The sequence below is a fragment of the Pongo pygmaeus genome, chromosome X (assembly GCF_028885625.2).
Source record: "Pongo pygmaeus isolate AG05252 chromosome X, NHGRI_mPonPyg2-v2.0_pri, whole genome shotgun sequence".
NCBI lineage: Eukaryota > Metazoa > Chordata > Mammalia > Primates > Hominidae > Pongo > Pongo pygmaeus.
The window spans coordinates 80,869,904-80,887,584 of NC_072396.2; the positions used below are offsets into that span (position 1 = coordinate 80,869,904).

At 35.7% G+C, this 17,681-nt stretch overlaps 1 protein-coding gene across 10 annotated transcripts in view; it reads right to left on the reverse strand.

Moving 5' to 3' along the window:
* The window catches only part of ATRX (ATRX chromatin remodeler), a 284,010-nt gene that overhangs the window by 93,065 nt on the left and 173,264 nt on the right, over window positions 1-17,681 (reverse strand). For all 10 annotated transcript variants that reach the window (XM_054470837.2, XM_054470836.2, XM_054470841.2 and 7 more), the window contains 3 exons: window positions 3,573-3,703; window positions 2,871-2,959; window positions 2,557-2,726 (listed from right to left, as the gene is read on the reverse strand). In XM_054470837.2, coding sequence (XP_054326812.1) covers window positions 2,557-2,726; window positions 2,871-2,959; window positions 3,573-3,703 — 390 coding nt within the window. The remainder of the gene's footprint in view (window positions 1-2,556; window positions 2,727-2,870; window positions 2,960-3,572; window positions 3,704-17,681) is intronic.

Sequence of the window (17,681 nt, forward strand, 5' to 3'; positions counted from 1 at the left end):
AATCTCAGTATACTCTTACATAACCCATTTATAGCACAGGATGATGCACACTGATTGGTCTACTCTTCTGCTCCTCTTAGCCATAAGTTATGAGAAAAAATTCAACAAGAGTATTTTAAGAAAATAATTTCCAGGAACATGTAAACTTTATATATTTTTAATTATGAGATGAGAGACTGAGGAATTTATGTGGAAAAGGCAGACTGGGGCGGCAGGGAAGGAAATACAGGAACTTCTCATTGCCTTAAATTACACTATAATAATTTATTATTCTGATAAAAATATTCTTTATCCAGAAGATGAACATTGATAGTAAACTGCTTTTATGGGGTAACAGAAGAGAAGAATGAGAAGAGAAATTTTGTAGTTTAATTTTTACTATTCCCCTGATTTCTTAAGAGAAGTCAGAGTCTACTGTTAGACTGCCATCTGTCTATTCCATGGAGGTACTGAAGAGAGAAATGTTTATAAAGAAATCACCAAGTTAGAAGGAATTTATGACTAATTCCTCAAAAACAATTGCAACAGAAACAAAAATTGACAACTGGGACCTAATTAAACTAAAGGAGCTTCTGCACAGCAAAAACAACAAACAAACAAACAAACAAAAAAACACAAAATAACAACAACAAAAAACTATCAACAGAGTAAACAGACAACTTACAGAATGAGAGAAAATACTCCCAAACTATGTATCCAACAATGAATATCCAGAATCTATAAGGAACTTAATTCAACAGCAAAAAAAACAAATAACTCCATTAAAAAGTGGGCAAAAGACAAGAACAGATACTTCTCAAAAGAGAACACACAAGCAGCCAACAAACATGAAAAAATGCTCATCATCATTAATCACAGGAGAAATGCAAATCCAAACCACAATGAGATACAATCTCACACCAGTCAGAATGGCTATTATTAAAAAGTCAAAAAACAGCAGATGCTGGAGAAGGGGCAAAGAAAAGGGAACATTTATGTTGGTGGGATTGTAAATTAGTTCACCGCCTATGGAAGGTAGTTTAGAGATTTCTCAAAGAACTGAAAGCAGAACTGCAATTTGACCCAGCAATCTCATTACAAGTATAAAACAAAAGGAAAATAAATCTGCCAAAAAGACACATGCACTCATATATTTATTACAGCACTATTCACAACAGCAAAAACATGGAATCAACCCAGGTGCCCATCAACAGTGGATTGGATAAAGAAAACGTGGTACATATAAACCATGGAATATACACAGCCACAATAAAGAACAAAATCATGTCCTTTGCAGCAACAGGGATACAGCTGGAGGCCATTATATACTAAGTGAATTAACACAGAAACAGAAAACCAAATACTGCATGTTCTTACATATAAGTAAGAGCTAAACACTGGGTACACATGGATATAAAGAGGAGAGCGACAGACACGGAGGACTACTAGAGTGGGGAGAGAGAAAGGGGGCAAAGACTGAAAAACTAACTACTGAGTACTATGTTCAGTACCTGGGGATGGGATCAATCATACCCCAAAGCTGAGCATCATGCAATATACCCATGTTAATCAACTAGCATATGTACCCCCGAATATAAAAGTTGAAATTATAAAAATAAAATTAAAATAATTAATCACCAAGTTATTTCAGCTGTAGGCCTGAGACCAGCCAAGTTTATCTGATCACAGGATCACTAACCTAGGTGGCCCCCACAACTCTCTTCTCCTTATAGACAGTTAACTGCTTTGCTCCACAACTCCCAAATGCCAAATATTTAGAGCCACTACCTTGTTCTCTCTTCATATTATCTGCTATTTCAAATAGGCAGATATTTGGTCCCAGTTTTTAAGCTCCTAGACATACAGGCTGCACTAGTAGGATACAGTGTCTCAACACTAATCCTTCAACTTACATATAGGTAAAGACAACTTAAACCACTGCAGAGTTCAATCTAAGACTTCACTTTCATGCACAAGAGAGACAGAAATAAAACAAAAGAGGTGATAGAAACTGTACATAATACACAGGAAACCTAAAGCAGATAATTGCAGATTATGAAGAATCACAAAGGAAAAAGACTAAATGATTAAAATTAGTTTTACTGTATATTACTGACTAAAAATTAACTACAATCACACTTGATTATCTGAAATGTTTCCATTTATTCCCATACAGTTAAGTGAAAATATGGTGGCTTTGAGATTAGACATATCTTGGTCTGAATACCAGTTCTCCTACCCATTTTTAAAACTATCAACTACATTGCAAGCCTGCTCAAGAATTCATTTAGCTAACACATGTAGTGAAAATAATAGAGTTTAGGTATATACAAGTAAATAAACACTAGTTTTTCTTTTTACCTTTCCTCCCAAATACCAGAGAGCACAGAGTAGCTTGCTTATCATTAAAGATTCATCAGATATTTACTGTAATTATGAGTACTTGATTAGACTCATCAATTGAGGAAAGAAATTTCTTTGAGTCAATTAGTCAGGTAAGTGACTGAAAAAAGGACTAACGACATGACATTTTCCAAATTACTGTTCCATGATAAAGGCAACATTCATTAGACTCACTTTCTTCCAGTTTTAAAGAAACAGAAGGATTGTTTCCTGTTTCATCCACATTTCCTTCACCACCTCCCCGAGATCTTGAATTCCAGACCTTAATCACTTCAACATCATTGTCACTGCCACTTCCACTTGAGCTACTATCTTTTTTCCCCTTTTTCCCTTTTTTCTTCTTTCTAAAAAAAAAAAAAAAAAAAAAACACATTCAGATTGTTAGAAAAGCATAGGAAAGATGTAAACGCCAATTATAAGAGGTCAATCAGCAAGCAGGCATTTTAACTTTGTCAATACAGGACGGCACGAAAAAGTATTCGATTTACTTTGTATAATCATCGGAGCTTAAACTCATGGAGGTTTCATCAGAATCTGAGGCTATAAATTCATCCATACTGTCTTCATCAAAATAACCCTAGAGAAAAAAAAATGACCACTATTTTAATAGAATATCTCAACTTATATTGGAAATTATATTGATGTTCATTTAAGAATAAGTTAATTGGCATGAGCTAAGGAAGGACTGAGAAAGCATTATAGATTTTAGTAGACAAAAAGACAGGACAGATATGCTTACTAAATGCAATGGGAGGTCCTAGATTGGATCATGGAAAACAAAAAAGACATAAGTAAAAACATTGAAGAAATCCAAATAAAGTCTGCCATTTATTTAATAGTATTGTACCAAAGTTAATTTCTTAGTTTTGATAACTTTACTATACTAATGCAACATACTGATATTAGAAGAAACTGGGTCAAAGGTATAGGGGAATTCTCAGAACTATTTTTGCAACTTTTCTATAAGTATAAAATTATTTCAAAATAAAGTTTTTTCAAATGGGCTCAATAAAATAACATTTAACACTCCTTCTATAATCATAATACATGCAAGACATATAGAAATTAGAAATAAGACATAGAATAGAACAAAGCAATAGAAAATTTGAATATACAGTCTGTAGGTCAATTTTTCTTCTAAGTTTATTCTGCTTCCAATAGATGCTTTTAAACTAAGTTACCTGACTTACCTTATTTTCTTTGCTAATGTAGTCTAGCTGCAAACACCAAGGATGAGTCCATATTCTACTTAACATCTGAAAATCTTGGAAAAGCTTTGCACCTGCCTTTCCTCTTCCACCTTCACTATTATTGCCCACACCTGATCAAAAGAAATATGGTTAAAGACACAAAAATTGTCTATATCAACCAAGTTTCTAGATTAGGAGTTTTAATCTTACTTGTGACAAAAACTCTTTTGGCAGTGTAGAGAAGCTTATAAATTCTCTTAGAATATCGTTTTGAAACACATAAAACAAAGGATTACAAAAGAAACCCATCATACAGAAATTATCAAAATATTAAAGAATTTGTACTACAGAAATATGCGCTTTTTAAAATTAATGCATTAAGTAACAAAATATGCACAGGTTTAATAAATACCTAAAATTCTGAAGTATTGATAAACATAAATGATTTTGAGGTATCAGGAACAATATGTAAAAATATTTCTGATTTCTATTGGTAACAGAGTCATGGTTATCACTAACGCTACTATAGATTGTTGCCTCTATTCATCACTGGGAAAAATGCTGCTGCTTTAGCTAGAGGTTAAGGGAAATCAGTATATATTTTTTTTCTTATCCAGGTACATATAATCCCCTAAATTCTATCCATGGACCCAAGATTACAAACTCCTGTTATAAATAAACTTCGCTCCATGCAGATAGTCCTTTACTGACTCTCGCCAACTATGCTCACTCAAAAAAATTACTTCTAGGCAAGTGACAGTAGCTCACACCTGTAATCACAGCACTTTGGGAGGCCGAGGCAGGAGGACCGCTTGAGGCCAGGAGTTCAAGACAGGCCCGGACAACACAGCGAGACTCTGTCTCCACCAAGAAAAAAAAAAACAAAAACATTAGCCAGGTATGATGGCACACACCTATAGCCCTAGATACCCTAGATACTTGGGAGGCTGAAGTGGGAGACTCACTTGAGCCCAGGAGTTTGAGGTTACAATGAGCTATGATTGCACCACAGCACTCCAGCCTGGGTGACAGAGCAAAACCTTGTCTCTTTAAAAAAAAAAAAAAAAAAAAAAAGACCTTCCAAAAATTATGTTTTTGATGTATAAAATGTAAATATTAGCTTTGTTCTTGACAGAATAATTTCAACAGAATTATCATTTTCCTATAAAATATAAAGAAAATGAATGCACGTTTCATTAAGATAATAAAATTACCAAGAAGGTAATATGCAAAAGAACAAAACTGATTAAAAGGAAAAAACAGCATTTAAGCAATAACATATTTTCCCATCCACGGTTTTAAACAATGTAAGTTGTTTAAATAATTAGCAAATTTTGACCCCATGAGTGAATGAGAGAAAATTTAGTAGTGATATGAAACATTAATAATGCATAAAAATCTGCTGAGTATTATTTTGCCTGATAGAGGTTATTTCCATTGTGTAACAGAAATCACTGCTATGAAAATGAAGTATATAATTTCTTGGCATACAGCTGTTCACGATATTCACTTATAATTCTTTTTATTTCTGTAAGGTTACTAGTGATACTCTTTCATTCCTTACTTTAGGTCATTTTTCTTCCTGTTTTTGTTTTTGTTTTTTTTTTGATACAGGGTCTTACACTGTCACCCAGGCTGGAGTGCAGTGGTGCAATCATAGCTTACCGCAACCTCGAATTCCTGCGGGCTCAAGCCATCTGCCTGCCTCGGCCTCCCAAAAGCTGGTACTACAGGTGCATGCCACCAGGTTTGGCTTATTCTTTTTTTTATTTTTTGTAGAGACAGGGTCTTGCTTTGTTGACCAGGCTGTTCTTAAACTCCTAGCTTTAAAGGATCGTTCTGCCTTGGCCTCCCAAAAGGCTGGGATTAATAGGCATGACCCACTGTAGTTGGCCCTTATTTTAGCTGTGCCTTTTTTTCTCATTACTTTGTAAGTGAAGGAAGGTTTGTCGATTATGTTAATCTTTTCAAAGAACCTACTTTTGGTTTCAATGATTTTCCCTACTGTTTTTCTGTTCCTCATATTTCTTTATTATTTCCTTCCTTCTGCTTGTTTTGGGTTTAATTTGCAAAGTAGAAGGTTGGATTATAAATTTGAGATCTTCTTTTTTAATACAGGTATTTACCACCATACATTTCTAAGTATTACTTAAGTTATATCCCATATTCTAGTACCCTGTGTTTTTGTTTTCATTAACCTCTAAGCATTTTTTAACTTCCCTTGTGATTTCTTCTTTGGTCCATTGGTTTTTTAGGTGTATATTGTTTAATTTACATGTATTTGTAAATTTTTAAACTTTCCTTCAGTTATTGGTTTCTAATTTCATTTGAATGTGGTTAAAGAAAATACTTTAGTAATAAGTGGAATGTTTTAATGATAAATGCCTATATCAAAAAAGGATCTCAAATAAGGAACCTATCTTTATACCTCTAGGAGCTAGAAAAAGAATAAGCTAAACCCAAAGCTTGCAGAAGGAAGGAAATAAGGATCAAAGCATTAGTAAATCAAATAATAGATAAGATATAGGGGGAAAAGTTGGTTTTTTGAAAAAAATAAGCCAAGCCAACAAACCCTTAGCCTATTAAGAAAAAAAAGAGAGGACTCAAATAAATAAAATAGACATGAAGACATTACAACCAATGCCTCAGAAATAAAGAAAAATCATAAAGAACTAGTATGAAAAATTATATACCAAGAAATTGAATAATCTACAGGAAATAAATTCCTACAAACATACAATATATCAACACTGAATAAAAAAGAAATAGCCTCAACAGACCAATTACAAATAAAGAGACTGAGGCTACTTGGGCTCTTATTTGGTTCCATATGACTTTTAGGATTGTTTTTTCTAATTCTATAAAAAATGACATTGGTATTTTGATAGAGTTAGGTTTGAATCTGTAGATTGCTTTGGGTAGTATGGTCATTTTAATAATATTAATTCCTTTTTTTTTTTCCTAGATGAAGTTTCGTTCTTGTTGCCTAGGCTGGAGTACAGTGGCGCGATCTCAGCTCACTGCAATCTCCGCCTCCCGGGTTCAAGCCATTCTCCTGCCTCAGCCTCCTAAGTAGCTGAGACTACAGGTGCCTGCCACCATGCTCGGCTAATTTTTTTTTTTTTTTTTTGTATTTTTAGTAGAGACAGGGTTTTGCCATGTTGGCCAGGCTGGTCTCGAACTCCTGGCCTCAAGTGATCTGCCTGCCTCGGCCTCCCAAAGTACTAGGATTATAGGCATGAGCCACCGTGCCTGGCCAATAATATTAATTCTTGAACAAAGCTGAAGGTATCACATTACTTGACTTCAAATTACCCTACAAGGCTACAGTAACCAAAACAGCATGGTACTGGTATAAAAATAGACACAAAGATCAATGGAACAGAATACAGAACACAGAAATAGAGACACATACTGACAGTCAACTGACCTTTGACAAAGTCAACAAAAACATATACTGGGGAAAGGACACTCTTTTCAATAAATGGTTCTAAGAAAATTGGATTCTCATATGCAGAAGAATGAAACTGGACCATTATCTCTAACCATATGCAAAAATCAACTCAAGATAGATTAAAGACTTAAATGTAAGAGCTGAAACAATAAAAATACTAGAAGTAAACCTAGAGAAGTAACCTAGAGAAAGTAAACCTGGAGAAAATCATTCTGGACATTGGCCTAGGCAAATAATTCATCACTAAGACCTCAAAAGCAAAGCAACTAAAACAAAAACAGACAAATGGGACTTAAATAAAAAGCAGCAAAAGAAATAATTAACTGAGTGAACAGACAATCTGCAGAATGGGAGAAAATATTTCCAAACTAGACATCCAGCAGGGGACTGATAGCTAGAGTTTACAAGGAACTCAAACAACAACAAAAAACAAAACAAATAATTCCATTAAAAAGTGGGCAAAAGACATAGACATTTTTCAAAAGAAGATATAACAAATGGCCAACAAGCATATGAAAAAATTCTCAACATCACTAAACGTCAGAAAAATGCAAATCAAAACCACAATGACATATCTTCCCCAGTTAGAATGGCTATTATTAAAAAGTAAAAAAATAAATGTTGGCAAAGATGAGGAGGAAAGAGAATATGTTTACACTATTGGTGGGAATGTAAGTTAGCACAAACTCCATGAAAAACAGTATGGAGATTACTCAAAGAACTAAAAATAGAACTAACATTTGATACAGCAATCCCACTACTAGGTATCTACCAAGAGAAAAAGAAATCATTATATCAAAAAGATAAAAAAAAAAAAAAAGACACCTGCACTTACATGTTTATTGTAGCACTATTCACAATAGCAAAGCTATGAAATCAACCTAAGTGTCTATCAAAAGATGAACAAAGAACACGTGGTATATATATACAGTGGAATACTATTTGGCCATAAAAAAGAACAAAAGCATGTCTTCTGCAGTAACATGGATGGAACTGGAGGCCATTATCTTAAGTGAAACAATTGAGACGCAGAAAGATAAATAGTGTCATGTTCTCCCTTATAAGTGGGGCTAAATAATGTGAACACATGGATGTAGAGTGTGGAATGATAGACAATGGGGACTTGGAAGGGTCAGGGGAAATGAGAAGAGTGAATGAGAAACTACTTAATACGGGTAGAATGTACATTATTCTGTGGATACACTAAAAGCCCTGACTTCACCACTGTAATATATCCATGTAACAAAATTACACATGTACCCCATAAATTCATACGAATAAAATCAAGATGGCTCACGCCTGTAATCCCAACACTTTGGGAGGCCAAGGCAGGTGGATCACCTGAGGTCAGGAGTTCGAGAACAGCCTGGCCAACATGGCGAAACCCTGTCTCTACTAAAAATACAAAAAATTAGCCAAGCATGGTGGTGGGCGCCTGTAATCTCAGCTACTTGGGAGGCTGAGGCAGGAGAACTGCTTGAACCTGGGAGGCAGAGGTTGCAGTGAGCTGAGATCACACCACTGCACTCCAGCCTGGGTGACGGAGCAATACTCTGTCTCAAATAAAATAAAATAAAATAAAATAATTAAATTAAAAATAAAATTAAGAAAAAGAAATAAGTAGCAATTAAAAAAACCTCCCAACAAAAAGCACCCAGAACCAGATAGCTTCAAAATTGAATTCTACCAAACATTCAAAAAACAATGAATACCAATTCTTAAACTCTTCCAAAAACAGAATTACAGGAAATACTTCCAAACTCTTTTTGTGAGGTAAGCATCACCCTGATACCAAAGGCAGACAAAGACGCTGAAAGAAAAGAAAACCATAGGCCAATAACACTGATGAACACAGATATTAAAACCCTCAATAAAATACTAACTAACCTAATTCAACAACACATCAAAAAGTTTATACACCAGGACCAAGTGGAATTTATTCCTGGGATGCAAGGTTCTTTTAACATATGCAAAATAACCAATGTGATACATCACGTTAACAAAATGAAAGATGAAAACGACATAATCATCTCAATAGATGCAGAGAAAGCATTTGGCAAAGTTCAAAATCCTTTCATGATAAAACCTCTCAACAAAATACTTATAGAAGGCTGGGCACAGTGGCTCACGCCTGTAATCCCAGCACTCTGGGAGGCCAAGGCAGGTGGATCACGAGGTCAGGAGTTCAAGACCAGCCTGGCCAAGATAGCGAAACCCCATCTCTACTAAAAAAACAAAAAAATTAGCCGGGCATGGTGGCAGGTGCCTGTAATCTCAGCCACTCGGGAGGCTGAGGCAGAGAACTGCTTGAACCCCAGAGGCGGAGACTGCAGTGAGCCGAGATCAGGCCACTGCACTCCAGCCTGGGCAATAGAGTGAGACTCGTCTCAAAAAAAAAAAAAAAAAAAAAAAAAAAAAAAAAAAAAAGAAAAGAAAAAGAAAAAAATAGTTATAGAAGGAAATTTCCTCGACATAATAAAGGCCATTTATGAAACCCTACAGGTAATATCACACTCAATGGGGAAAAACTGAAAGCTTTACCTCTAAGATCAGAAACAAGACAAGGATGCCCACCTCTCATCATTTCTCTTTAACACAGTACTGGAAGTACTACCAAGAGCAATTAGACAAGAAAAACAAATAAAAGGCATCCAAATCAGAAATAAAGAATTAAAATCATCCTTGTTTGCAGAGGACATGATCCTATATATAGAAATCCCTAAGGACTCCACTAAAAAACTATTAGAACTAATAAATTCAGTAACATTGGAGGCTACAAAATCAACATACAAAACTCAGTTTCATTTCTTTACACAAAAATAATCAGAAAAAGAAATCAAGAAAACAACGCCATTTATAATAGTATGAAAACAAACAAAATGCTTAGGAATAAATTTAACCAATGAAGTGAAAGATCTGTACACTGAAAACTGAAAAACACTGATGAAAGAAATTGAACGCAAATAGTCTACATTTGTGTATTAACAAAATTAATACTGTTAGAATGTACATACTACCCAAAGTGACATACAGATTCAACACAATCCCCATCAAAATTCCAAAGAAATTCACCTTGAAAAAAAGAAAAAGCAATCCTAAAATTTGTATGGAACCACAAAACACCCCAAATAGTGAATACAATTTTGACAAAGAAAATCAAAGTTGGAGGCATTTCCTGGTTTCAAATTATATTACAAAGCAAAGTAATTAAAACATTACGGTCGCCAGGCACGGTGGCTCACGCCTGTAATCCCAGAACTTTGGGAGGCCAAGGGGCATGGATTGGTTGAGGTCAGGAGTTCGAGACCAGCCTGGCCAACATGAAGAAACCCTGTCTCTACTGAAAATACAAAAATTAGCACTCCAACCTGAGCGACATAGCAAGACTCTGTCTCAAAATAATAATTATAATAATACTAGGTAGGGGCCAGGCGTGGTGGCTCACGCCTGTAGTCCCACCACCTTGGGAGGCTGAGGTGGGTGGATCACCTGAGGTCCTGAGTTCGAGACCAGCCTGGCCAACATGGCGAAACCCCGTCTCTACTAAAAATACAAAAATTAGCTGGGCATGGTGGCGTGTGCCTGTAATCCCAGCTACTTGGGAGGCTGAGACAGGAGAAAAGCTTGAGCCTGGGAGGCAGAGGTTGCAGTGAGCAGGGATTGCGCCATTACACTCCATCCTGGGCTATAGAACGAGACTCTGTCTCAATAATAATAATAATAACAACAAGAGCAATAACATTGAATACAAATGGACTAAATTCTCCAATCAAAAGACACAGACTGGCCAAATGGATGTAAAAACAACAGCCATTGGTCAGCTGCCTACCAAGAAATACACTTCTCCTATAAAAACATACATAGACTAAAATAAAGGGATGAAAAAAATATTCCACGCCAATGGAAACCAAAAAAGAGCCTATAAGAAAGTCACTATACTTAGACAAAATAGACTTCAAGATAAAAACTGTAAGAAAAGACAAAAAAGGTCACTATATACTAATAAAGGGGTAAGTTCAGCAAGAGGATATAATTATTTTATTTATTTATTTAAAGATGGAGTCTCCCTCTATCGCCCAGGCTGGAGTGCAGTGGCGGGATCTTGGCTCACTGAAAGCTCCGCCTTCCAGATTCAAGCGATTCTCCTGCCTCAGCCTCCAGAGTAGCTGGGATTACAGGTGCCCACCACCACCCCTGGTTAATTTTTGTATTTTTAGTAGAGACAGGGTTTTACCATGTTGGCCAGGCTAGTCTCAAACTTCTGACCCAAAGTGATCTACCCACCTCGGCCTCCCAAAGTGCTGGGATTATAGGCGTGAGACACCATGCCCAGCCCGGATATAATAATTTTAAATATATATGCACCCAACACTGGAACAGCCAGATATACAAAGGAAACATTATTAGAGCGAGAGAGAGAGATAGGCCCCCAGTACAATAATAGCTAGAGACTTCAACACCACATTTTCAGTGTTGGACAGATAATCCAGACAGAAAATCAACAAAGAAATATCAGACTTAATCTGCATTACAGACCAAATAGACAAAACAGATATTTAAGGAATATGTCATTTAATGGCTGCATTATACTTACTCTTCTCCCCAGCACATGGACCATTCTCAAGGAGACACCGTATGTTAAGCCAAAAAAAGTATTTAAAATTCTAATAAATTGAAATCATATCAGGTATCTTCTCTGACCACAATGAACTAAAACTAGAAACCAATAACAAGAAATTTTTGATATTATATGAACACATGAAAAGTAAACAATATGCTCTTGAATAACCAGTGGGTTAGTGAAGAAATTGAAAAAGAAATTAAAAATTTCTTGAAACAAATAATAATGGAAACACAACATACCAAAAACCTATGGGATACAGTGAAATCAGTACTCAGAGGAAAGTTTATAGCTGTAAGCACCTACATCAAAGAAAGTAGAAAAACTTCGAATAAACAAACTAACGATGCATCTTAAAGAAGTAGAAAAGTAAGAGAAGTAGAAAAGATCAATGAAACAAACACTTGGTTTTTTGAAAAGATAAACAAAGTCAACAAACTTTTAGCCAGACTACTTATGAAAAAAAGAGAGAATACCCAAATAAATGAAATCAGAGATGGAAAAGGAGACATTAAAACTGATACCACAGAAATTTAAATGACCATTAGAGGCTACTATGACCAACTATATGCCAATAAATTGGAAAACCTAGAAGAAATGGACAAATTCCTAGACACATGCAATCTACTAAGATTGAACCAGGAAGAAATCCAAAACCTGAACAGACCAATAACAAGTAATGAGATCAAAGTAATAATAAAAAGTCTCCAAAGCAAAGAAAACCTAGACACCCCAATTTACCTAATTTTCATTTTAGGTTCAGGGGTACATGTATGGGTAAATTTACCCCAATTTAGGTACACATGTACCCCTGAACCTAAAATGAAAATGTAAAATAAAATAAAATAGAATAAACATATTATGGCATGTAAAGCCCCAACCCCACCCCCCAAAGAAAAATAAAAAATTGAAAAGCCAGGTACCTAATACCTTCACTGCTGAATTTTACCAAACATTCCAAGAAGTACTAATTCCAATCCTCCTGAAACTATTCTGCAAAATAGAGAAGGAATACTTCCAAATTCTTTCTGAGACCAGTATTACAATGATACCAAAACCAGACAAGGACACATCAAAAAAAGAAAACTACAGGCCAATATTCCTGATGATCATTCATACAAAAAACCTCAACAAAATACTAGCAAAACAAATTGAACAACACATTAAAAAGGCCATTCATCATGACCAAGTGGGATTTATCCTAGAGATGCAACGATGGCTCAGTTTATGGAAATCAGCTGAGTGCGGTGGCTCACACCTGTAATCCCAGCACTTCGGGAGGCCGAAGTGGGAGGATCCCTTGAGCCCAGGAGTTCAAGACAAGCCTGGGCAACATAAAGAGACCTCATCTCTACAAAAAACAAAAAAACAAAAAAACACAAAAATACATACATACACACATATAAATATACACACACACATATATGGAAATCAATCAATGTGATACATCGTTATCAACAAAATGAAGGATAAAAACCATATAATCATTTCAATTCATGCTGGAAACGCATGTGGTAATATTCAACATCCCTTCATAATATAAAGCCCTAAAAAACTGGGTATCAGAAGAACATCAACATATTAAAGCTATATACGACAGACCGACAGCTAGTATCATACTGAATGGGAAAAAACTGAAAGTCTTTGCTCTAAGATCTTGAACACAACAAGGATGCCCACTTTCACTACTGTTATTCAACATCATACTGCAAGTCCTAGTAAGAGTAATCAAAGAAGATAAAGAAATAATGCGCATACAAATGGGAAAGGAAGAAGTCAAATTATCCTTGTTTGCAGATGACATGACCTTATATTTGGGAAAGAAAAAAAAATAAAGACTTCACCAAAAAACTATTCGAACTGATCAGCAATTTCAGTAAAGTGGCAAGTAACAAAATCAATATACAAAAATCATTGGCATTTCTATATGCCAAGTGAACAATTTGAAGAAATCAAGAAAGTAATCTTATTTACAATAGCTACAAATAAAATATTCAGGAATTTAAGAAGCAAGGCAGGGCACGGTGGTTCATGCCTGTAATCCCAGCACTTTGGGAGACCAATGCGGGTGGATCACTTGAGGCCAGGAATTCAAGAGCAGGCTGGCCAACATGGCAAAACCCAGCCTCTACTAAAAATACAAAAATTAGCGGAGCACGGTGGTGCACACGTGTAATCCCAGCTATTCGGGAGGCTGAGGCATGAGAATCACTGAAACCAGGAGGTGGAGGTTGTAGAGAGCCAAGATTGCACCACTGCATCCCAGCCTGGGTGACAGAGACTCTGTCTCAAAAAAAAAAAAAAAAAAAAAAAAAAAAGAAGTAAAAGAACTCTACAATGAAAAATATAAAACATTGATGCAAGAAATGGAAGAGGACACCAAAAAATGTAAAGACATTCCATGTTCATGGATCAAAAGAATCAATATTGTTAAAACGTCCACACCACCCAAAGCAACCTTCAGATTCAAAGCAATCTCTATGAAATAAATACCAATGATATTCTTCACAGAAATCGAAAAAACTATCCTGAAATTTATAAGGAACCACGAAAGACCCAGAATAGTGAAAGCTATCCTGAGCTAAATGAACAAAACTGGAGGAATCATATTACATAACTTCAAAGTATACTATAGAACTACTGTAATCAAAACAGCATGGTACTAGCATAAAAAAGACACATAGGCCGGCCGGGCACGGTGGCTCACACCTGTAATCTCAGCACTTTGGGAGGCCGAGGCAGGCAGATCGTGAGGTCAGGAGATCGAGACCACAGTGAAACCCCATCTCTACTAAAAGTATGAAAAATTAGTCGGGCACGGTGGCGGGTGCCTGTAGTCCCAGCTACTTGGGAGGCTGAAGCAGGAGAATGGCGTGAACCCAGGAGGCGAAGCTTGCAGTGAGCCGAGATTGCGCCACTGCACTCCAGCCTGGGCAACAGAGTGAGACTCCGTCTCAAAAAAAAAAAAAAAAAAAAGACACATAGGCCAATGAAACAGAATAATAAACCTAGAAACAAGTTCACACACCTACAGTGAACGCATACTCTACACAGGTGCCATGAACATGCACTGGGGAAAGGATAGTCTCTTCAGTAAGTGGTGCTGGGAAAACTGGATATCCGTACGCAGAAGAATGAATCTGGACACCTATCTATTGCCATATATAAAAAAATCATATTCAAATGGATTAAAAACTTAAATCTAATACCTTAAACTATGGAATTATTAAGAGAAACCACTGGTGAAACTCTACAGGACATTGGACTGGGCAAAGATTTCTTGAGTGATACCTCAAAAGCAGAAGCAACCAACACAAAAAAAATGGACAGATGGGATCATATCAAGTTAAAAAGCTTCTGCATAGCAAAGCATACAATCCAACAAAGTGAAGAGACAACCCACAGGATGGGAGAAAACATCTGCAAACTACCCATCTGACAAGGGATTAATGACCACAATATATAAGGAGCTGAAACAAGTCAAATGGAAAAAAATTCTAACAACCTAATTAAAAAATTGGCAAAAGATCTGAGTAGACATTTCTCAAAAGAAGACATGCAAATGGAAAATAGGTATAAGAAAAGGTACTCAACATCATTGGTCATCCGAGAAATGCTAATCAAAACTACAATAAGATATCATCTCACCCTTTAAAGTGGCTTTTATCCAAAAGACAGACAAACGCTGCCAAGGAGGTGGAGAAAAGGGAACCCACATACATTGCTGTTGGGAATGTAAATTAGTACAACCACTATGGAGAAAAGTTTGGAGGTTCCTCAAAAAAGCAAAGAGCTACCATATGATCCTGCAATCCCACAGCTGGATATATACTCAGAAGAAAAAATCAGTATATTGAAGAGATCGGCACTCCTATGTTTGTTGCAGCATTGTTTACAACAGCCAAGATTTGGAAGCAACCCAAAGTTTATCAACAGATGAATGAATAAAGAAAATATGGTACATGTACACAATGGAGTACTATGCAGCCATAAAAGAGAATGAGATCCTGTCATTTCAAACAACACGAAACAGCAAGAAAGACAAATTTCACATATTCTCCCTTATTTTGGGGAGCTAATTTTTTTTTTTTTTTTTTTTTGAGGCAGCTCTGTCACAAAGGCTGGAATGCAGTGGCATGATCACAGCTTGCTGCAACCTCTGCCTCCCAGATTCAAGTGATTCTCCTGCTTCAGCCTCCTGAGTAGCCAGGATTATAGGCACATGCCATCACGACTTTTGTATATTTTTTTATAGACAGGGTTTCACCATGTTGGCTAGGCTGGTCTCGAACTCCTGCCCTTAAGCCATCCACCTGCCCTGGACTCCCAAAGTGCTGGGATTACAGGTGTGAGCCACCATACCCGTCCAGGAGCTAAAATTTAGAACAACTGAACTCACAGAGATAGAAAGTAGAGCAATAGTTAATAGAGGCTGCGAAGGGTAGTAGGGCAGGGGGAAAGGAGAGATGGATATTAGGTACAAAAATATAGTTAGGTAGAATGAGTAAGAGCTAATATTTTATAGAACAGGGTGACTACAGGAAACAATAATTTACTGTACACTTTAAAATAAATAATATAAATGACTTGTTTGTAACACATTTAAGGATGAATGCTTGAGATGGATACCTCATTTACCCTGATGTGATTATGCATTGCATGGCTGCATTAAAATATCTCATGTACCCCATAAATATATATACCTACTATGTATCCACAAAACTTAAAACAATAAATTTTTTCTCTATATAATATCATGTCACCTGCAAATTGAAATAGTTTTACCCCTTCCATGACACTGTGGCATACTTTTAGTTTTCTGATATAATTGTCCTGGCCAGAACCTCTAGAAAATGTTAAATATAAGAGGCAAAAGTGACATCCTTGTTTTGTTCCTGACCTCAGGAGAAAGCCATTGAGTTTTACATTTCAATTAAATTCCTCTTAATAGCATAAGACACACATCCAAAGACAAAAACTACTTAGCTAGAAGATATGTCAGAATATACTAACTTAATGCAGCAGAGTTAAAATGATCAGCAATGTGTAGGAGATCTTAAAAGAGACATGGTTGATGGAGTAAGAAGAGCTGATAAATGTCATATCAAAACAGAGAGAAGGGGATAGAGCCAAATTTGAAGAGGTAATTTAATACATATTATAAACACAATTCTACTAATTTGAAAATATTAGAGTGTACACTAAAAAATATTTTGTGGCATTATCTTTTTGATCACTTTGCTATGCATTTTCATACATATCCTTTTTAATTCACAGAAATGGGTACTATTTCATCTTTATTATATATTATATTCTATATATTCCTAAATATTAACACACGATATTCCACGTTATAATATTTAATGTATCTTCCTGCATGATATTAGATTATGGTGATATACCATAATATAAACTATCCCCAAAAGTTGAGGATTTGGGTTAATTTTCAATTTTTCATTATTATAAATAATGCCACAACAAGTAACAGTTCACTTTAGGTCACAAGCTGGATAATATAATTCCAGCCATTAAAAAAATAATAAATATATATAGTATATAAACACAATGTATATGTATTGTATGTTTATGTAGTGTGTGTTTATGACATTTAAGTGTCACACATACATTTTAAAAACTGGAAAGCAAGATATCAAATATTAAATAACTAGCAGTTCCAACTTCTAGTTTATGAGATTATAGGTAGTTTTTATTGTATTAGTGCCTTTCAATATTTCATATATATTTCATAACGAACACACATTGCTATTTCTGTAGCCAGAAAACGAAGCTTTGAAACAAACCCTGAGATTAACATCTTTTAATGTAAATCTCTGCATACATTTCTGACCATTTCCTTTGGAAAAAAGCTTACAATTGAAATTAATTTTGACGTCCCTTTCCAAATTACTGTCCAATTTGTGTTACCATCAAGAGGGCCCATTTCTCTATAGCCTCAGAAACACTTAGTATCATTTTATCTTTGTAAATTTAGTAGTGTTCTGCGTTTAATGGTGATTCTGACAGTACAACCACA